Genomic DNA, 24,142 nt, shown 5'->3' on the forward strand with positions numbered 1-24,142 from the left:
CCAATAGCCTGCTTGATCTCGGGACGTAACCCGTTCTCAAACTTCACACATTTCGAAAATTCTCCAGCAGCCTCATTATAGGGAGTGTAATACTTTGACAGCTCTGTGAACTTAGCAGCATACTCAGTAACAGACCTGTTACCCTGCTTCAATTCCAAGAACTCTATCTCTTTCTTCCCTCTGACATCCTCTGGAAAATACTTCCTCAGAAATCTCTCTCTGAACACAGCCCAAGTGATCTCAGCATTCCCAACAGATTCCAACTCAGTGCGGGTAGCAACCCACCAATCATCAGCCTCTTCTGACAGCATATGCGTACCGAACCTGACCTTCTGGTTATCGGCACACTCAGTCACTCGGAAGATTCTCTCTATCTCCTTCAACCACTTTTGAGCGCCATCTGGATCGTATGCTCCCTTGAACATTGGAGGATTGTTCTTCTGGAACTCACTCAGTTGACGAGCAGCTCCCATTCCCACAACATTTGGATTCCCTCCAAGTACTCCAGCTAGCATACCCAGAGCCTCAGCAATCGCAGCATCGTCTCTACCTCTTCCAGCCATCTCTATTCTGAAACCCAACAAGCTAAAACAATAAGTACTGATAGGGTTACACAACACCTATCCCGTACAGGGGAAACAGAATAATTACGACTCGACTCGACCGACTATGCTCTGATACCACTAATGTAACACCCTACTAAAATACCCCAAATATTTAATTAAAATATAACAACATATCAATCAGAGTAATATGCAATCAAGGGTGTCACACAAGATTTCACACTATTCGCCATAAATATTTAGTCATGCTCATTATTTAACTCAAAACATAAAGTATTGCACAATACGCAGCGGATAGAGATCAAATCGATCATTCAAACATGTAACATACTACATGTAAACTAGTTCAACAATCATCAACAACACAATTAAAATGTTCCCTCCCGATGTTACATCTATCAGAGCATGACCCACTAAGGAGACTACACTAGACTCCAAGCATTAGCTTCTACTCAACTCATTGCTCGTTACCTGAAAAATAGTTGTAAGGGTGAGTTCCTCAATCGATATAATAAGCATTATAAAATCTCATGTTATGTTAAGTAATTTAACACGTTAATCACCCTAATCACAACATACAATCAGTAACAGCACATCAGCTCAACATCACATAAAACACAAGTATAATCTCAAATCATACTCTACAACAACACACACACACGTATAATATTGGAATACATCCATTCATATTATACGCCATACATACATTATGCAATGAGACTCCACACATGCGGTACCGACTATTCTTGAACATATAGTTCAAGCTCACCGATCAAATCCAGATAAGGCTACTAAGCTCACTAGTCCCACTCATTTGAGATCTAATGACTCACTCACTAATTCCTCACCATGGGAATTAGCTACAGCCCCAAAGGCTATGCTATGCACACTAATCATCTAGTATGCGAACATCAACAACAAATCCACAATGATTCACTCACTAATTCCTCACCATGGGAATTAGCTACAGCCCCAAAGGCTATGCTATGCACGCTAATCATCTAGCAATGCAACATCAACAACAATTCAAGAATAGACATATGCTCACACTCTAAGCCATACAACAGTCCATTCACACATACATGCATAATATATACATTCACATCATTATGCATACCATCATACATCATCAACACATGTATCAACACATCATTATCATGTAAATCAATTAAACACAGTATTAGCACACTCTACTAATACCTATACTGCTCAAAACAGCGGGATATAATCCCTATTACATCATACGCCAACATAGGCCAACTCTCAATTATGTACACAACATTAAAAAGCCAAATTTTTCCACTCTGCAACAGTGTTAACCGGTTAACGCCCTGGGTTAACCGGTTAACGCAGCATAAAACACGCTTTCTGGCAATTCACAACAGTGTTAACCGGTTAACACCCTGGTTTAACCGGTTAACGCAGACAAAACAACAAATTTTTACAATTCAAAACAGTGTTAACCGGTTAACACCCTGGGTTAACCGGTTAACGCAAGACAGAAGCTGTTCCTGCGCTAACTCAAGGCAGAATGCAGAATTCTCCGCATTTTCCGCCATTGGAGGACTTCCGGACCTCCGATTCCAATTCCGTAAAAAGCTACACTTTCGGAAATTTACAACTAACCCAAACACAGATTCAATTACAGTCTAACCCAACTTATTCATCAAAATTTCTCAGCATTTCAAAATCCCAATTAGGGTCAAATCACGGTTTATCACTACCCATTACATGCTAACCCATAATACCCATTAAACGACAATAAACCCCCCTTACCTGAGTTAATCCGGCGAATCTCAAGCCCCAAGCTCTTCTCTTCTCCAACCTTCTTCCTCTTGCTCTGCCTCTTTGCCCCTTTCCTCTTTCACGATCGCTTCTCTGTTTTTCACGTGAAAACCTTATTTTCCAAAAAATGAAACTCTTTTTCCTTATTCCAACTTATATATTTTCCAAATTATATTATTATTCCAATAATAATAATAATTCAATAATTCCAAAATAATAATAATAATAATCCAATTATCTAATTAAATTAATAAATATATTATTAACTTAATTTAAATAAATAATCATATTATTATCGGGGTGTTACAGTTTGCTCATCCAGCCTTCTTCTGTCCAGCAGCCTATGCAATTGTTAGGGTTCTGTGATGCAGACTGGGCATCAGACCCTGATGATAGGCGGTCAACTTCAGGGGCCTGTGTCATCTTGGTCCTAATGTTGTTTCCTGGTGGTCTAAGAAGCAGCAGCTGGTAGCCAGGTCTAGTGCTGAAGCAGAGTACCGCAGCATGGCTCAGTTGGCTGCTGAGCTTCTTTGGATCCAGTCTTGACTTAGGGAACTTCACTGCTCCACTCAGGTGCCTAGGATCCTGTGTGACAACTTGAGCACTGTCACACTTGCTCATAACCCTATTCTCCACAACAGAACCAAGCATATGGAACTTGATATCTTCTTTCTGCGTGAGAAAGTTCTCAGCAAAAGCCTATCTGTGGCACATGTCCCAGCTCATGATCAGTGGGCTGATATTCTGACTAAACCTCTGTCTGCTGCCAAATTTGTACCTCTGCGTGCTAAGCTGCGTGTGTTGAACAAAACTGATTTGACAAGCCCACCAGCAGATTCTAAGGGGGACTAATAGAGTAGTTTTGTATTCTGTTATTCTGTTAGTATATTTGTATTGCTGAGCTGTTAGGTTGTTATAACAAACTCAATCAGTTAGCTAAGCAAGTCTATATATATATATACATAGAACCCTTTGTATCAGATGATGAAAGGAATACAATGAGAAATTCTTTCCTTATTCCAATTCTCTAATTCTAACAGATACCACTAATGCACCGGTGTCATACCCCAAAATTTTCCCCATGTTTTGCTTTTTATCTGGCTTATTGTTGCATTCCTCTGCACACATAGTTCTCTTATTAATCATTCATCTAGATATAATCATGCACTTCATCTACATACATTCATTCCAAATACATTTATATCATACAATTGCATTAACAAGTATCATGGATTCAAAGTTATGTTACTTGTAACTGACAGGAAATTAGGGTTTTCCCAAGAACCAACCCTAGGTGTTTTGAGTGGTGTACTCAAGTGGAGAAGCTTACTTTGTGAACCAGGATTAAGAAAACCCTAATTGTTGATTCTTGACACTGGTGGATCATGTGATTTAGGATTGATTGCATAACCATAATTCTTGGTTTGAAATCTTTGTTTATGTGGGTTGCATCTTGGTTATAAACTTGAAAGACTTTCCTTGGGTTGGAATTTGGTCAACTAGAGAAGGTTGACTTTTGTTGACCTATTATGCTTAGTCATTACTACAATTATTGCTACCATTTAGATACAACCATTGGCTATCATTCAAAGGAGTTTAAATTCAAATTCAAAATATTTGAGGGAAAGTACGTTTCTTATGAAACAAGTCACATTTGCATTTCAAAGGCCATTTCATCACACACACATTCAAATATTCATTACAACCTCAAAAAAATCAAATTCTACACAAATTTACACCAATTAACCTAGGGTTGACTTTTGGTCAACTGTTGAATTTTTGGTCAACAATTGATCAAAGTCAAAGTACCTAGTCCTAGACCCTAATTCCCCCCTCTTTACTCTTCCATAAGCCACTTCATCTTGGTCTTCAAGTTTCTTCATGATGATGGTCCATGTTTTGATTCCACACTTTGATCTATTGACTTTGCCTTGCTTTAAGTATGTGCATGAACTTGGCCTTTTGATGTTTGAAGCCTCCACGCACCTAAACATACCATGCCATGACCAAGACCTCATTCCTTCATAGTGCCTAAAGTAGCCCTGCAAAACCTAAAGAAAATCAACATTCATTCACATAATGCTATACATTATCACAAGCCATGCCATTCAAACATGTCATAAACACAATCCAATGCATAAATCTCAGTTATCATGCACACATCAACAACTCACACAAACATACACCACGACTGTCATCAACACTATCAACATATACATCCAAGCACATAACACTTTTTAATTCATTACACATATAATAGAAACATGGAAGCACATAAGTAATTCATAAATCCCAAAATAACCAACATTATGCTAGTGTGTATTTCATCATAAGTCATCACCTAATCATTCAACAACATTTCAGCCATGCTAACTACCAACCATCTAAAAATCCTAAAATACTAACTAATTCTAACAATCCAAATTAGCATCCACTAAACAACAATTAACTTTAGTATAGTATTGCAAATCCGTTAACATAAATAAAACAATTCCAATTGAAGCTAATTTTTTTAACCAACTTCCAGCTAATTAGTGCAACCATCTTTCAGATATAGCTTAAGCAATTCACAAATAATAGTCCATAGCAGTTCATTCTAAAAATTCCAACATTCTTCTAAAAATCATAACAGTACAACCCATTGCTAACAGATTTTATAACAGCAAAATTTCATAATAGTTTTTCCTAAACTACTAACATTCAAAAAAACAACCTAACATAACATAACTACCCTACTTCAACTTATTCTTTTTCTAACTAACAATTGCAATTAACTAACCAAACCGTTTTCTCTAACAACTTTACAAATCTTCCTAACTTCTAATCAATCTTAACTAACTTAATTATCAATTCTCATTCTACTAACATTCAAAAACCAACCTAACTAACGATTTGATCCCACCTCTAACATAACAGTTGAATAAACTAACATAAGTTAACATCATTAACTAACTCCAACTTCCATAACTAATCTAAACTAACTTTAACTGATTTTTTAAACACTTTCACAATGTTTAACCAATTTCCATAGATGAGAATTATCAGAACGTAACAACGTTAGTTTTCCAACCTCTATAAAATCTAACCTTCAATCAGTTTTCAGAACTCAACAATCATTTTCACACAATCACCAATCGTTTTTCTTCAAATCACAAATTCATATTCATTAAAATCACTCTCTAAATACTTTATGTTCTCATCTTTCTATATCAACACTCACATTCCTCTTAAGTTCTCTCCACAGTCACCATTCAACAACAACAAGAACACAATAACACATTCAAGCATCCTACGGGCTATTGAAGAGTAGAAGAAGAGAAGAAAGGATTGAAAGGATTCAAATTCGCATTTACCTGAGGATTTTTTGTGCAGCTCTTCGCCTTCATCGTCGCCTTTAAATTCAACAACCACCGAAGAACTTCTCCTCCTTGTAGGTAGGATTCTGCTTCCATTTCTCTACTTTCTCATTACCGCCATGTAGTCTGATATGCGTGGAAGCAAAGCCCTCACACCTTGGGCTTTGATTCCACTTTATTCTGGTTTAATTTTAGTTTTGGAACTTAGGGTTCATGTTTTAATTTACTTCGGTTAGGACAATTGTTAAGGAATCGAGAAAAATTGAGGATGAATTAGTAAAATGGAGATGGAGACAAAGGGAATGAGGTAAGAATTTTGTGGTTTGCACCTCCACCGCCGCAGGTGGCGAATTCCGATGCGGCGGAGTTGGTTAGAATTCCAGTGAGGAAAGTTTGAGATGAAAACATAGTGAAATGTGCTTGCTGAAAAGTGAGAAGTAAGTCTTGAAACTTTGAACTCCTCTCCTTCTCGAAAACTTTATCTCGTACCCCTACAAATCTTTTTTTTACTAAAATACCCTCATATAAATAAGGTATATTTTTCAAAAATGGAAGTTTTTTCGATTTGCGCTTGAAGACTTCTGGAACACATATTTGAGATTTTTTGGCATTGTAAATCGGAATACTAAGAATAAGTCTTCTGGTTCACATATCGTATACCGGAACACTTATCTAAAGTCTTCCGATTCGTTGCATTTTGGGGCATTGAACCGGAAGTCTTTTAGAAAGTCTTCCGGTTTGGTTGGTTGTGTACCGGAACTCTTTCTTAAAGACTTCTAGTTTGGATGAACTAAACCAGAACTCTTTTAAGAAGTGTTCCGGTAGTCAACCTTGTTTTTTTCCACACCGGAACTCTTCTTTGAAGTGTTCCGTTGCGTTTTTTTTAATTTTTAATTTTTTATAATTATTTTGTTATAATATTTTTTTGTAGTGGTTCGAAGACGAGGTGCAGATGGTAGGATTCCAGACCGTAGTTTAGGCCGAGACGCATCTTCATCTGCAGCAGAGCCGACTGGATATTCAGGAGGGTCGTACGATACGTCTCTTTTGGTGAAGTACGAGCGTCATGTTGCTCGCCATTTATGGTTTGGTGAGGTAAATAAACGGGATATATTTGAAAATGAATAATAGTTGAATATTTTATATTGTGTTTTCTAATATGTGCTTTAATTGTTTTTAGGAAAGAGGTCCAAAGAAAGAGTTAAAGGTTGTTGGACATGGACTGAAGCTGACATCTAGGGTTCTACTGGCTCTTCTACAACAGGTGGAGAGTTGGGTATCTAGATCTGGTTTATCTTCACTTCAGAGAACTAGTCTGAACAAGATAGACACAAATCTTGTCTTTGCATTTGTGGAAAGATGGCATCTAGAGACATCTTTATTTCACATGTCGTTTGGTGAAATGAGTATTACTTTGGATGACTTCTCATGTCTGCTTCACTTGCCCATCAGGGGTGTCTTCTGGAGTCCTCAGGATGTCACGGAAGAGATAGTTGTTGAACTTGTTGTTGACTACTTAGGAGTGTCACAGGGTGAGGCACAATCACATGTTCATAGCTGCAGGGGTTCGCATTATAAGTTAGAGTGGTTATACGATTTATTCATACATCATAGAGCTGCTTCCAGTTGGGCATATGCGACCAGAGCATATCTGTTGATGTTGGTGGGTTCCACCATTTTTGCCGACAAGACCTTTACACTTGTCGAGACACGATACCTCCTATTGTTTACGGACTTAGATAGACGTCCGGGATGTAGTTGGGGAGCGGCTGCACTAGTTACCCTATACAGATATCTTGGAGATGCGTCCATGTTCAGTTGCAAACAGCTCGGTGGATATCCTACTCTCCTACAGGTATATAATTTAATTTTGTTTATTAAGTGTTGGATCCATTTTATAAAGTATGTTAACTTAATTTATTTTATTTATTATGTTTTTATTTTGTAACAGTGCTGGATTCACGAGTACTTTACAACTGTTGGAAAAAGAGGGGAGAATTGGAAACCAGCTGATAATTGTGGTCTTCCTCGAGCGATGAGATGGTCCTATAGGCAAGGAGTCCTGAAGGTTGATGATTTACGACCTATTTTGGACGAGCTGACACCTGCCGACGTCATATGGCGTCCATTTGAAGATCATAGAGCATGACATCAGTTTGATGAATTATGTCTCTACAGGGGGTGTTTGAAGTGGGGTGACACAGTTGTTCCATATTTGCCTGACAGATGTTTACGTCAGTTCGGGTACAAGCAGTATGTTCCATCCCCACCTCTTGATTGTATGATGGCGACTGATATTGATGTTGATTGGATTGGTTACCATCAGAGCGTTATCTCTGTGATCCGTCCAACTACCTTGGCCACCACCCCATCTGATGTAGAAGATGGTTATCTGGAGTGGTATTATTGTGTTTCGCATCCACGGTTGGTCCCTCCCCATCGTGATGATCCAAGAGAGGTACCAGTTCCTGTTTATGACGCTGGACCATCTGATCCTGATTGGGCTCGTGTATCTACATTGATTCATTGTTATCTGAGACAGGTTAATGCCGAAGAGGAAGATCCACAGTTTGCTGATTTATTTGAAGCTTTGCATATTTCTCGTTCACATTGATTTATGTATTAAATTTTAGAACTGAATATAATAGACATAATATAAAATTCACGTTTTGATTACATATTCATGTTTTGAGTACATATTCATCCTAATATAGGCGTAAGTAATTGCCAATGTTGTAGACGTCCTGCAAATCCTAACATCCAAGACGTTGTTGTATGAGAACGAAACTTCTTCCAATCTAATGTGACCGATGGCAACGGAAACCCCTATTTCATGTTAACCTGATAAAGTGAAATAATTAAAATATTAAGTCATATAAAATATTAAGTGAAATAATTAAAATATTAAGTCATATAAAATAACTTGTCATACAAAATACATACCTGAACCCAATGACTTTGGTTAACAAAACCAATGCAATAAATATAGACATTTGGTGAATGTGAACTTGTCATAGGAAAGAAAGTCATGCACGAATTTCCTAAACAGACAAGTACAACATTATAGCGATTCGCTATCAAATAACCCTTATCTGGTAGAGTCAACCATTTTTCAGGTGGCTGTGAACCAAAGGATTCTATCATCAAAGATTCTCTCACTTCTGACAACCGATTAGAAAATAACTTGTCATACAAAGTTGACCTATCTTTGTCTATTATTTTCAACCCCAACTCTCTGCGAACTATTGACCAACCATCCTCACCATATCCATGCAATGATGCAATGACTCTAAATCCACAATTACCATCTGATTCAACATTAACTACATCTTCAATGTATGACCTAATATGATTAGGAAATTGAAGAGTGAATTATGGTTGCTTCTTTGATAATTTTAACTTCTTCGAAGTCTGTGATGGTTGAGATTGCCTTTGTGAAGATTGAGATGCCTTATCAACATACTCATGATAGAAGGGTCCCTATAAACATCATATTCTGCTAGTTTTTTCCCTTTCTTCTTCACTCCTCCTTTGGTTTTTAGTTTCTCGGGTGGTGGACACAATGGAGTCATTGTTGGGTATGCTAGTTCACATACCCTACTCTTTAATGCCCTTTTCCCAGTAACATCTAATGACCTAAATCGTTTCCACAATTCATCCATTGCACAAGTCATATCTACCTCTGATCCATCATCTGCACCTACCTCTAACTCAACTTCCATAGTTAGTTTCCTCCAATGAACATGAACAACATCTATGGGTATCGGTATACCACCTAGTGCATATCTTCCTAACTCACAGGCACAAGGTAACCCATAAGATGTTCTAAGAGTACAATCACATATTTTCCTGTTAGTTCCAACATAATCAACTCTCAATAACTCTTCAGCAATACGTCTCAAAGCAGCTCGAGATACGGAACCACGCAAATAACCATAAAAGGGACTTATGTGCGCGTGCTCAACTTCGTAAAAACTCTTTTGAAAAGAAGCTCTAATGTTTCCCAGTTGTAACCTCAAGTTGTTATTCATAGCTTCCCAACATTTGACCATGTCACCTATAATATTTCCTAACATCTGCTTTAACTTCCAATGAGCAGATTCAACCCTAAAAATATTAAAAATAACACATAAAAAATAAAATATCACATATAAAAATAACACATAAAAAATTGTAACACATACCAATTAGTCGTTGTGTTACCCAAATGTAGCACTCGATTAATCCATGCTCCAACAAATCTATGTCTATGTGGAGTTAACCATGTGTCTTTCACATAATTAATCAATCCACTATAATTAACACATGCTTGCTCAAGTTGATGCAACCGTTGACCATACTCAACCTCATCACTAGCCCAAACAACTTCCATCCATAATGTGTCTATCGTCTTTTGCAGGTCATTCACCACATGTTGTTTGCATTTGGCACCAACGTTTTTGTTAATGTGAAATCTACATAGCAAATTAATCGATCTGGGAAACACAATTTCAATTGCTTTCATCAAAGCAAGATATCTATCTGTCAAAATCACTTGTGGACACAAGTCTTTCTTCACAAACAACTCTTTTAGTTTCTCCAATACCCAGCAAAAATTCTCTGTCTGCTCAGACTCCATATACGCAAATGTAACAGCAAAAGTCAACTCGGTTGATGTCATGCCAACAATTTTAAACAAAGGTTGTCTATATTTGTTTGTCTTGTAGGTGCTATCCATAACTAACACAATCAAAAAAATATTCAACAACTTAACTGAATCAGGATGGGCCCAAAATATATCTCTCACAACTTCCGAGTCATCCTTTTTTCTACTCCAATACACATAGTTTGCATCCTCAATAAGCTTAAACAAATGTTGTATCTCACTTCTAGGACCTCTTATCTCTTTTTGTATCACACTCTTATGCTTGTATACTTGCGTAATCCGAGTGACATTCTCAGGATCTCGGTCTTGCAAGGAAAGGAATATGTGTCTAGGTGGTACATGTCTCTTTGTCAAATTAGCGACATGTTTCTTCTCATTTGTGGTCAACCTACCAATAAAGGAATGACCTTCTAATCTATCAGGTAAACCATGATTATGTAACCCACATTTTACATCAATCTTCCAACCAGACCCATCTTTCGCCGGAGTCGACCTGATTTTAAATGGGCATCCACATTTCTTGGACGCACTTTGGGTTCCACTATCAGTACTCTTGTGTTTCCCACATTTATCACAACCAAATATTAATTTGTTACTTCTCCCTCTCTTCCCTGTTTCTGTATCTGGACGACTGATAATAACAGTTACTTTATTATCGATTCCAACATCTTTAATCCATCTGATCACCTCTTCTCGTGTACCAAATCTTTCAGTCGTTATAAACGCATCAGAAGTATCTACACATATTTGGGGAAGATTTTCCATTCCTGCACAATAAAAAAAAAATTTAAAAAATTTAAAAAAAAAATGCAAACCGAAAATCTTCAAAAAAGAGTTTCGGAATACATAAAACACAAACCGGAAGACTTCTTCAAAGAGTTCCGGTATGTGTCATTTTGTTTACCGGAACTCTTTCAGTAAGTGTTCCGGAACGTGTCTTTTTTATTAAAGAACCTGAACTCTTTCTTGAAGTCTTCCGGTTCACTACTTGGTGTGTTCCGGATGTCTTTTGTGAAGTCTTCCGGTTCACTACTTGGTGTGTTCCGGATGTCTTTTGTGAAGTCTTCCGGTTTGGAAAAAATACATACCGGAAGTCTTTTTCCAGGAGTTCTGGTGCGATGGTGGAATGTGTAATTTTTGGAAGTTTCAACTGAATGGTAAAAATGAAATTGTAAATTGGTTAAAACCAGTTAAGGGTAAAATTGGTATTTTTTAAAAATTGTAGGGGTATGAGGCTAAACATAGGGGTACGAAGTAAAAATTTCCTCCTTCTCTTGGTTGAGCTCCATGGGCCTTAAGCCCATACTTTATTGCCTACACCCTTCAATTCCATATGACACACACCTCCCTTGGCTGTAGCACATTGGGTTTACTCCCTAAAGGCCAGACAGACTGCTTGTTACACCCTGCAACATGCCACACACCCATCTCTCTTCTTTCTTTTTTGTTTTCTTAATGATTCTTTTATCATTTTTTTCTCTAATTGATAATTCATTTTAATTATTGTTGTTAATGCATTTTGATAAAAAAAATACTTAGAAGAAAATATATATGATTTCAATTAGTTCTTAATTCATATTTTGGAAATAATGGAATTAATGAATTGTTCGAATTAAACCTTGATATTTTAGAATTAATTGGATTTTGAGCAAATTAATGATTTGTTAGAATTTTGATATAATTATTAGGATTAGCTTCGTAATTAATCTCTAACCAATAACATTTCCATGTTCCCATAGTTATAGGCAAACTTTTATAAGTATGAGCTTAGTTAATGTGATTATCCTTAAGGTTTGCGATCATGATTTCCTTGTGCCTGAGATTTTTCAACTGATTTCATCCTGATTGGTTGAGTTGATCAAAGTTGTTTTGATCAACTAAATCCTTTGATTGTGTTTATTTCCTCTATCTAAGTTAAGTGATCAGAAGTCTCTTGATCACTTGACAAGACTAATCCTCTGTATTGGAGTTGCATTGGACATCCCAAGCCTTAACCCAAGTTCATGACCTCACACTCAAGTTAATTCAGGATTGCAGAGTCAAGAGCTTGAAGACAAAGGAACCTCAGGACTGGATCACTGCATCAAGCTCCACAAAAAGAATCTTCTTCAATGCTTGTCAGTTATGATGAGGATTACACGCCACAATCCTTAAGTAGTAGAGAAGGGATGAGAGGGAGAATTTATATCCTCATTCTAAATATCTTTGGGAACGAGACGAATGACCCAGTTGCTCAGAGTATTCATCTATACTTATATACTTCAGTGCAATTCCAATCAACCAATTGACAAGTCTTCTTCTTCAATATGTCAACCCTACAATCAACAACCACAATGCTCACTTCCAAGCCACACTTCTTTCTCTTCGTTTAAACACCATTCTTACCTCCCTTTGGTTTAAACACCACTTCTCCGGTTTAAACACCGCTTTCTTTTTCTTTAGTTTAAACACCACTTTTCCGGTTTAAACACTGCCTCTTTGGTTTAAACACCACTTTTCTGGTTTAAACACCAGTTTTCCGGTTTAAACACCACTTTTATCAATCTCTTGGTTTAAACACCACTTCTTTGGTTTAAACATCACTTTCTTTCCTTCTCCAGTTTAAACACCACTTTCTTTCCTTCTTCAATTTAAACACCACTCCCTTTCCCTATCCGATTTAAACACCGTTTTTACTCTTTAGTTTATACACCACTTCCCAGTTTAAACACCACTTGATTTTCCTTTTTGGTTTAAACACCACTCTCTCCCCTTTTCGGTTTAAACACCACTATTATTCCTTTTTGGTTTAAACACCACTATTCGGTTTAAACACCACTTCAATCAAGTTTCTATCACTTTCCTTTCCGCTTGGTTTAAACACCATTCCTATCACTCTTTTCCCTTTTTAATCTAAAACACTTTTTTTCCATTCAACTACTTTCTTTCTTTCTTCGGTTTAAACACTACTTTAACCTTTGATTCCTATTCCTGGTTTAAACACCATTTCAATTACTTCTATCTCTTCTACGGTTTAAACACCGCACCTATATCTCCTGCCTAGTTTAAACACCATTAGTTTCACTTACATTACCCTTATATTTTCTTTGATTTAAACACCATTATCTGGTTCAAACACCAATTCATCAAATCTTTCATCTTTCGTTCAAACTTTTTTCCATCTCCTACCCTTAGTTCCACAAACTACGGAGCTCTGATTTCCTTATTGCACTATGATGATACGTAGGCACAATGGTTTGAATCCTTGACGAGCACCCTAATTATTAAACCTTCTTTTCTCTTTATTCAGTTCATTCACAAGTAACCTTTAGATAGTAACACCCATACGAGCAAAGAATAATCAAAATGGTTCTCGTTTAGTACAACAGATGTGAGGGGTGCTAATACCTTCCCCTTACATAACCGACTACCTTACTCTTTTTCTGTTTCCTTTGGGTTTTATCGATGTTTTCCCTTTCCTTCGGGAATAAATAAAGTTCGACGACAACTCTGTTTCATCTTTAAGTGTGTGATGCACTCAGGTATTTTTCGCGGTGCGACAACCAACACTCTTATAACCATCCTCATTTGAGATAACTACAATCTGAATATAATCATCGTTGCCCATTCTCTCGAGATAATCCCTCATGAAGTGACCTGGTTTCTGATAAGTAAAACATTTTACCTTTGACTTGTCAAACCTCTTTGATTTGGACATCCCTCTCCGCCTACTTCCTCCTCTTGAGACGCTTAAGATTCACTTCTATCATCAATCTTCAAATCTTTCACCTTTGAAAATTATTTAGATCTCACAACCATCTAGACTTCATCCAAAGTAATAGTATTTTCCTTATCATAAAGAAGGGTATCCTTAAAGTGCTCAAAAGATATTTGTAATGAGTTTAACAAGAGTAGATCACTATCCTCATCTTTAATTTCACTTCAATATTCTCAAGATCATCAATAATCTTATGAATTATGCCATTTGCTCCATTATGGATCTGTTCTCTACCGTTTGAAATGAGTATAGTTGTTGTTTCAAACACAACTTGTGAACCAAGAACTTGATCATATACAACGATTCATGTTTTTCCCACATCAAAACTGAAGTTTTATCCCTAGTGACTTCCCTTAGAACTTTATCCTCGAGGCACAAGATAATGACAATCATAGCCTTATCCACCATCTCATTCTTCTCTGTTTATGAGGTGTGCAGTCATCGATTCCTCACTTTTGAATGCTTTAATACACTTCTCTTGAGTTAAGATTGCTTGCATATTCACTTTCCATAATTCAAAATCATTGTCTCCGAAAAACTTCTCGATCTCTCATTTACCCATGACGCTCACTTGTAAACAATACCCATTTTCCCCCCGGTGGATGTCACTTGTTGTGAAAAGCTGGTAGAATAACTCAAAGCAATTAAGAAGAAGAATTAAGAGTTCAAGCACACAAAGAAATTTGATATGTGGGGACAAAGAATAATGACAATCAAAATAAATTGGCTAAAGCAACATAATAACCTACAAAAAGTGAAAGAAAAACAACAACAGGTTAGAAAAAAATAAAAGACAAGAACACAATAACTTGTTTATCCAGTTCGATCAAACAATCTAGTATGAGGAGATAACAACTCTCTGATTCAATATACTTCAAAAAAGTTATTACAAGAGATTATAAATGAGTTACAAGAAAAAATTCTTTGAAGTTCCCACAAATCAAACCCTATTTCTGCCAAAGCATTTCTCAAACTCTCTGACTCTCAATATTTGAGTCACACAAGTCCAAGATGTCATGTTTTCCTAATCCCCTTAGATACTTCTAAAATTTTTCCAAATTTTAAGAACTCCAAAAAATTTAAATCCTCTCTAATTTTATCGAAGATTTCCAACCCTTCTCTATATCTTCAGCTCACAAAGCTCTAAAAAATGTGAAGAAAAATATAAAGACAAATATTTATAATGGCTGGAATTCAAAGAATCCTTAACGAGTCTAAAACACAATCCATTAAAAATTAGAATAAAAATATTATAAATAAGTTTAAATAAAAATATTATAAATATTTTATAATTTTTTTATATTAATTTCGAATATTATAAATATTTTATAATATCTTTTTACTTAAAAATGAATATTATAAATATTTAATAATATCTTTTATATTAATTTAAAATATTATAAATATCTTAGAATATCTCTAAATTAATGTAAAATATTTTAACATTAATAAACGGATCCGTGAATCGAACCCACTAAATCCGATATTTGTGAGTTGTCAGATGAGATTACTTTTCGGCTTAATGATTTCTAACATTATCGAAATATGTTTTCTATCTTTTTATCATTTAAAAGTTTTAAGAAATACTTCTACATTATATTTTAATGTAAACAAATAGTTGATTTTTATAAACCAACAACTTTAACAAAAAAAAATATTTTTTAAATTAATTATTTTAAATTTAATTTAAATTCTTATTTATAATGTCCAACAAAATTTTAGAATATCAAAAAATAGTTCCATAACTATTTTACTTAATGAAAACTAAATCACTTTTTTATGATAAAAAATCAAAAGTAAATCTTTTATCTTTAACACAGTAGTATTACACAGTGCAATTCAGTCACAGCATCAATTTCCTTAGAAGTTGTTGAGACAATATTTTCAATCTAAGCAAGAAAACACAAAAATCCATCGTGGCAGAACAGAACCATTGGAATCCTCAAGTAATAACAATCACAAAAGGAAAAAAAATGATATGAAGAAGATAAGTGGGACCACTAGTATCACAAACCATTATCAACCTCACATTCTCTTTTCCATCAGTGCCTTACACCACAATCCATCCATGCAAAACTCACTCACCACTAAAACACACTCCAAAAAACCAACAATTTTGCAGTAACCATGGTTGCAATGGCAGCAGCAACAGCCTCATCTCAGTTAATATTCTCAAAACCTTACTCTCCTTCACGTCTTTGCCCCTTCCAACTATGTGTCTTTGATGCAAAATCAGTGTTATCGAGTTCAAGGAGAAAGCATGTGAATGGCTCTGGTGTTAGATGTATGGCTGTGAAGGAAGCAACTAGTGAGACAAAGAAAAGAAGTGGATATGAGATTATAACACTGACTAGTTGGTTGTTGCAGCAAGAACAAAAAGGGATTATTGATGCAGAACTTACTATTGTACTTTCTAGTATTTCTATGGCATGTAAACAAATTGCTTCTTTGGTTCAAAGAGCCAATATTTCTAACCTCACTGGTACTCAAGGTGCTGTAAATATTCAAGGGGAAGACCAGAAAAAACTTGATGTTATCTCAAATGAGGTTAGTAATAATCAGAATTACATATTTCCTTCGTTTTTTTGAATAATTATACCTGTTTTAAATCAGTTTGAGTCGCAATATCCTTAGCAGTGTAACGGGATGATTTGGTTTTGTTTTGTTTGGTTCGGTTTTTGTATTACTTTTCTCAGGGAATCCGCTACTAATATTATTAGGCAATGTAATTTTTTTCCGGTATTTTGATTTAGGTATTCTCAAATTGCTTGAGGTCAAGTGGGAGGACAGGGATAATAGCGTCAGAGGAAGAGGATGTGCCAGTGGCAGTAGAAGAGAGTTATTCAGGAAACTACATTGTTGTATTTGATCCACTTGATGGTTCATCCAATCTTGATGCTGCAGTCTCAACTGGTTCCATTTTCGGGATTTACAGCCCCAATGACGAGTGTCTTCCTGATTTTGGTGATGACTCTGATGACAACACAGTAAGTGATACTTTGGAATTGAATGTTTCTTCATGGTCGAACTCGAACCAATTGAATCATGATTCGAAAGTCTCACTGGTTCGATCTCTGTCGTGGTTTTTAAAAAAATTTGCTTAACACAGTGCATATGTATATGTTAATTGCAGCTTGGCACAGAAGAACAAAGGTGCATTGTGAATGTGTGTCAACCAGGAAGCAACCTTCTAGCAGCTGGCTACTGCATGTATTCTAGTTCAGTAATTTTTGTTCTTACCATAGGCAAAGGAGTGTTTGTATTCACATTAGATCCATTGTACGGAGAATTCGTTTTGACTCAAGAGAATCTCCAAATACCGAAATCAGGGAAAATCTATTCTTTCAATGAAGGGAATTACAAGTTGTGGGATGAAAACTTGAAGAAATATATTGATGATCTTAAGGAACCAGGTCCTAGTGGCAAGCCTTATTCAGCAAGGTATATTGGTAGTTTGGTTGGTGATTTTCACAGGACACTGTTATATGGTGGCATTTATGGATACCCTAGGGACAAGAAAAGTAAGAATGGGAAGCTTAGGCTTTTATATGAATGTGCTCCAATGAGCTTCATTGTTGAACAGGCTGGTGGAAAAGGTTCAGATGGTCATCAAAGAGTACTTGACATTCAACCCACAGAAGTAAGTGTAGATTTACTTTCTGTGACACTAAAAATTTAAGTTTTTAAAACTAGTCCGAACCGATTCAACCAGGAACTGGCCAGTTTATCGGTTTGATCCCAGTTGAACTGAAGTTTGGTTGAACCGAGTTTAACTGATGAAACCGTGGTAGGACCACGGTGAAACCGAGCTTTAAAAAACCATGCTAAAATCTTTAATAGTTCATGATAAATGGTGTGATGATAGTCTTATTCAATTTTTCTATTTTATGCACAGATTCATCAACGTGTTCCACTTTACATTGGGAGCACAGAAGAGGTGGAGAAGGTTGAAAAGTACTTAGCTTAAATGACTTACTGATGCAAAGAAAGTTGTTTTGTTTATGAATCTTATTCTCAATGAAACTGGTCACAATCAAGTGGTTTTAAGGAAGAGTTCTTTTTATTTTATTCCTCCATTTTATTTCTATGTTCCAAAGAAAAAGAAGGGAGACTAATATTTCAAGGAACTTCATTTACTTTGCATAAAAACATTTGTATAAAATTTTGAAGTACTAATCATGTTTTAGTTGCACAACTTACCCAGCCTTAAAACTACAAAGAAACAATCATGTCGCCCCATTTCCAGTTCAAAATAACAAAGTGTCTCGATGCAGGTAAAAATGATCAAATTACTATCTATAGTTACCAGAGGATTGATAATATTAGCCTTAAAAATCGGCAATGTCTCCTAAAACAAGTGAATTCATAATGAACTACATATATATTGGAATAAAAGATATCTGCTGTATCTCCTTAAACATTATCCGTCCATAGACTTGAAAAGTCGATTCTACCAAAGACTTGGAATGTCAATTCCTTTGAAAAGATCTTTCTTTGAGTTAGAAGGATCAAAGGCAGAAGTGTAGACTTTATTTTTGGAACAAAAGTGCCTAAAAATGACCAAAATGGCCGAGAAAAAATAGGTATTAATATTTATCATCCCAATTTTGATTTTGAATCGTCGAATTTTGATTTTGAATCGTCGAATCGATATATTTATCATAGTTTTTACATCTTTACATATCACATCATGCATAGTGTCTAGAATGTCAGTCGAAATAAATTTTCGGATCTACCGACATATCAGTTGAATCAATTTTCAAATGTGTGTCAAATTAACGGGCGAAAAATTTCAAAATTGAGCTTGCAGACATTAGTTTTATTAATCTACGTTTCCCGTAGTTTAATCTGGTGTGCTCGATTTATTTTTCCAATTACTTTTTCGGTTACATTTTGATCCGCCTGAACATTTTAACAAAACATTTTTTATTTCAAAATTTGACAAAAACTTGTATATTTTTTTCGATAACTTTATTTCGCGCGGATCACTGTGATACATTCATTTTAATTTTTTGAACATTTTTTGCGTCTGATTTTTATTCATTTTCAATAATTTGATTTTCATTTTTTTGCCAAAATATTCAGAATAATTAAATAGGATTGGTCATGTTTTCGTTTCGATTTAATTGTACTTATTTAAAATATTTAAATTTTATTGAATTTATTTTTTTCAAACTTGTCTTCCCTAAAATAATACTTCAAAAGGGTATTTTTGTCATTTTTTTAGAAAATCCTAGCGCATATATATATATATATATATATATATATATATATATATATATATATATATATATATATATATATATATATATATATATATATATATAGCATTGCATGGGGGAGAGGAGATATACCGATCAATATACACCAATTTACGGTGCTCCCTGGATCAAGATTCTCTCTTACATTTAAACCCATCAATCAAAGCAAATGAAAAGTTCACCAATGGAGCGTTAACATTTTTGGATTTGCGGGTGATGGATCTAAAAAGAAAATACAAGTGGTGAACTTGAGAAAGAAAGGAAGAAACTCAACTTTTTCTTCGACCACCATCTTCAAAACAATCCCCTTCACTATTTCCATTTTCATCTTCTTCAAAATACCTCCCTTCATACTCACTGAAAATCCCAACACTCTCTTTCTTCTCCATCTCTTCTAACCACTTCATTAATCACGTAACAAAACAAACTTAATGAAACCACCATCCTCCCCATCACCAACCAAACAGATTGTCTCAGAACCTCCATCTTCCTTCATTTTCCTTTTCCCTTCGGCGAACCATATCCTTCTCCGTGACCTTACCTTCAAACACTCACCTCCTTCTTTTCAGCCACCTCCCCGTCGCAGTTTCTCATCCAACACCTTTAACTTACCACTAAAATACTTCATCCCTTCTTCTTTAAAACTATTTCGAGCTTCATCACCATCGAACCATATCCATTCTAACCTCACGGTCATCCTTGTTCACACCATAACCACCATAACCACGAAAACTAGCTCAATCAAAAAAAAAACTCGTCATCTCCGTCATCTCACAACAAGCTGAAGACGTAGCAACATAATTAACTCAGTGTTAACGACAACTCATTATATGTTTTCCATCGTGAGTGTTGTGAACTTTCGACGGCAATCACGATTTCGATTTGGTAATTTCTATTTTGATTTTGTTTGTGTCTGATGGTTGATAGATTGTAGTTTTCGTTTACATGTGCTTTGCGTTTGAGTTTGTTTGTTTGTTGTATGTTTACATTTTGGTTATTTGCAATGTTCATGAAAAAGATGAACATTGGTTGTGTTCATGGAAGCATGCTTTACTGAACTCACGATCATTTTTTTTCTTCCATTTATTCCATTAGTTTTCTCTTATAAATCATTCATTGTCATTGTTTGACACGATGAGGTTAGTGATTAAGTTGGTTGAGGCTTCGGTCTCCTAACTCCCATGACCTGGGCCTGATACTTGCATGCCACTAACTTTATTTTTGTGTTTTCTTCTACTTTTGTTTGTTGGAGTTTTTTCGTTTTATGTTATCGGGCACCATGCTTTTAGAAGATATGATCACGGTTAAGTTGGTTAAGGCTCATGTCTCATAACTCACATTACCTAAGTTCGACCCTTAGATGCCACATAACTTTATTTGTGATTTTTCTACTTTTTTCCCTACTTTTTGTTATTTTGTTGGTATTTCATTTTAATCAAATAATTTGTATTTTTCTTTGGGATTATAACATTCAATTTAAAGTCCATTTAGCTCTTGCTATTTACACATTTTTGTTAGTTTTATTTTATGTTTATTTTTCCATTTTTGTTTCGATTACGATATTTGTAATTTCACGACATTGATGAAGAATAAAGTATAATATACGTGTGTGATTTTGTTTCGTTCTTCGATTTATTTTCATTGCTAAAAATAGGAATTTAATCTGCGAATTCGAATTTTTCATGTCGTTAAGCCACCAGATTTTTTTATCAATATATCGATTGTATTTCGTCGCATTATGACATTTGCATACGACGTCTCATTTGTTATTGATAAGCACAAACTGACTTTGAGCACATTACCTAGAATTTTGCTTGCACTTCTCGATTTCTTACTTATTTTATTTGTCAATTGTGAGGTTTACTTAATATCAGTTTTGGTAGTGTTTGCTTTGTCATGTGAATTAAACCTCACTTTATGACTTCATTCGATTGAGTGCATGAGTTCATCCCCTGGATGCCACATAACTTTATTTGTGATTTTTCTACTTTTTTTTCCTACTTTTTGTTATTTTTTTGGTAATTCATTTTAATCAAATAATTTGTATTTTTCTTTGGGATTATAACATTCAATTTAAAGTCCATTTAGCTCTTGCTATTTACACATTTTTGTTAGTTTTATTTTATGTTTATTTTTCCATTTTTGTTTCGATTACAATAATTATAATTTCACGACATTGATGAAGAATAAAGTATAATATGCGTGTGTGGTTTTGTTTCGTTCTTCAATTTATTTTCATTGCTAAAAATAGGAATTTAATCTGCGAATTCGAAATTTTCATTTCGTTAAGCCACCGGATTTTTTTATCGATATATCGATTGTATTTCGTTGTATTATGACATTTGCATACGACGTCTCATTTGTTGTTGATACGCACAAACTGACTTTGAGCACATTACCTAGAGTTTTGCTTCCACTTCTCGATTTCTTACTTATTTTATTTGTCGATTGTGAGGTTTACTTAATATCAATTTTGATAGTGTTTGCTTTGTCATGTGAATTAAACCTCACTTTATGACTTCATTCGATTGAGTGCATGAGTTCATCCCCTGGATGCCACATAACTTTATTTGTGATTTTTCTACTTTTTTTTCCCTACTTTTTGTTATTTTTTTGGTATTTCATTTTAATCAAATAATTTGTATTTTTCTTTGGGATTATAACATTCAATTTAAAGTCTATTTAACTCTTGCTATTTACACATTTTTGTTATATTTTATGTTTATTTTTCCATTTTTGTTTTGATTACGATAATTGTAATTTCACGACATTGATGAAGAATAAAGTATAATATGCGTGTGTGGTTTTGTTTCGTTCTTCGATTTATTTTCATTGCTAAAAATAGGAATTTAATCTACGAATTCGAAATTTTCATGTCGTTAAGCCACCAGATTTTTTTTATCGATATATCGATTGTATTTTGTCGCATTATGACATTTGCATATGACGTCTCATTTGTTGTTGATACGCACAAACTGACTTTGAGCACATTACCTAGAGTTTTGCTTGCACTTCTCGATTTCTTACTTATTTTATTTGTCGATTGTGAGGTTTACTTAATATCAGTTTTGATAGTGTTTGCTTTGTCATGTGAATTAAACCTCACTTTATGACTTCATTCGATTGAGTGCATGAGTTCATTCCCATTTCATTTTTCATTTCTTGCGATTCATGATAACAAATAATGATCCAACATCGTTGTTGTTTAAATCGAACTTGAATTCAACTTCCATTTACTTTGCACGTCCTTGCGTTATGTGACATTGATTTGCATCCTTGCATCACGAACTTAATCCATGCATGCTTCATTTTTACTTCTTTCGATTTAATTAAGATGAATGTGTATTGTACATTTGACATTGTGTTGTAATCTCTAATTCACATGGATTAATCTTGGGCCTTCTAATAATGAGAGCATTTTTTCCGTGCACGTACACTCATTTACTTGTGTTTGTTAATTGAGATTTGATTTAATCGTTTCATTAATTCCTATCCTCATTCGACAAAATGTATCCCCACTCTCATGACGTGTAATAATTTTATCTCTTTATTCTTTATTTTCTATTTGTTTAGTTAGTTTCTAACACAAGAATAAAATCAATATTTAATAAAAACTCGATCCAACGACGGGTATTTTCTATAAAAAAAATCAAACCATTTCAAAACCTTCATTTCAATCAATTTCTATTGATTCCAATTTTTCAAACTTCTCACTTTCAAACCATTCAATGAAGCTCTTTTGCAATCGATCATCAAAAGCTTGATCCAACGTCAAGCCATTTTTCCAATCAAAAATAAAAAAACACTTAACCACTATTCAACACTTTTTTTCAATAAAAAGGATGAAGGTAACAGGGTGTAGTCCACGAGCTCGTGAGAGTTAAGATCCGAATGTAGTTCTCATCAATCAAAATGATCATCATCCTCAAATCAATTCCACAATGCTTAATAAACCTCAACTAGTCTCTTGTGCACTTTCTCAAGCCAAACTTTAAAACATCTAAAAATATCAAAACTCTTTTGCAAATAAGATGAAGAAGGAGTGAGGTGTAGTCCAAGAATTCCCGAGAGTTAGGAACCGAGACGTAGTTCATGCCTCTCTGAACTCTCTCATCACTCAAAACACATTCAAACCAATCAAACTCTTTTCTCACCGCTGTGCAATTTATCCTCAAACCCTTTTTTTAAACGAAAGGTATTTTGTCATAAGAAGATGCAAAATAATGTTTCGTCCACTTGAATGTGTGAGTAAGCTTGCAATGTTTCCCATGAATGTTGATTTGTAAATCCATTCGGATGTGGTGTAAATGTTCCATTCTCCACTTGTTTTGGATATCCAAGAATGTTTTCATCTATTGACACAAAATAGCTTTCGCTAAAATCGATCGGCAAACAAATATTTTCTACCCAGAACTACGTAAGCATTAAGTTCTCTATTGCACCTAGAGATATGTAGGAGCATGATTTATAAATCTTGTTAGGCACATTAGTAAAAAATCTAATAACATTTTCTATTTTCTTTTGATCCCATTCTTCTTTCCCTCTTAATAACTCGAGAAGCCTATCATTTCAAGCTAACACTAACACACAAAACTAACCTAATGGTTCCCGTTGAGTACAACGGATGTGCGTGGTGATAATACCTTCCCCTTGAGTAATCAACTCTCGAACCCTGATTTGGTTACGATGGTCAATATCATAGTCGTTTTTTGGGGGGGTTTTATCGATATTTCTCCTTTCCCTCTTTGGGAATAAATAAAGTTCGATAGCGACTC

General features: G+C 35.0%; 1 protein-coding gene and 1 long non-coding RNA gene across 2 annotated transcripts; one reads left to right on the top strand and one right to left on the bottom strand.

Annotated features, from left to right (window-relative positions):
* Positions 1 to 4,001: 4,001 nt before the first annotated feature.
* Positions 4,002 to 6,166, bottom strand: LOC127127563 (uncharacterized). The gene is made up of 2 exons (XR_007805370.1): positions 5,702 to 6,166; positions 4,002 to 4,390 (listed from the first exon to the last, which is right to left on the bottom strand). It is a non-coding gene; the product is annotated as an uncharacterized LOC127127563 (long non-coding RNA).
* A 9,859-nt stretch (positions 6,167 to 16,025) lies between these two features.
* On the top strand, positions 16,026 to 18,373 carry LOC127127564 (fructose-1,6-bisphosphatase, chloroplastic). Its single transcript, NM_001427674.1, has 4 exons — positions 16,026 to 16,653; positions 16,860 to 17,093; positions 17,240 to 17,746; positions 18,002 to 18,373. Exons 1-4 carry the CDS (start codon positions 16,234 to 16,236, stop codon positions 18,071 to 18,073), a joined length of 1,233 nt encoding a protein of 410 aa, NP_001414603.1. The 5' UTR covers positions 16,026 to 16,233; the 3' UTR covers positions 18,074 to 18,373.
* The last annotated feature ends 5,769 nt before the right edge of the window (positions 18,374 to 24,142 follow it).

This window comes from Lathyrus oleraceus, chromosome 3 (assembly GCF_024323335.1).
Source record: "Lathyrus oleraceus cultivar Zhongwan6 chromosome 3, CAAS_Psat_ZW6_1.0, whole genome shotgun sequence".
Classification (NCBI taxonomy): domain Eukaryota; kingdom Viridiplantae; phylum Streptophyta; class Magnoliopsida; order Fabales; family Fabaceae; genus Lathyrus; species Lathyrus oleraceus.

Coding starts and splice junctions, on each gene's coding strand:
- LOC127127564 (NM_001427674.1), top strand. CDS start 16,234: ATGGTTGCAATGGCAGCAGCAACAGCCTCATCTCAGTTAATATTCTCA. Junction 16,654..16,859: donor TTGATGTTATCTCAAATGAG/GTTAGTAATAAT, acceptor ATTTTGATTTAG/GTATTCTCAAATTGCTTGAG. Junction 17,094..17,239: donor ATGACTCTGATGACAACACA/GTAAGTGATACT, acceptor TGTTAATTGCAG/CTTGGCACAGAAGAACAAAG.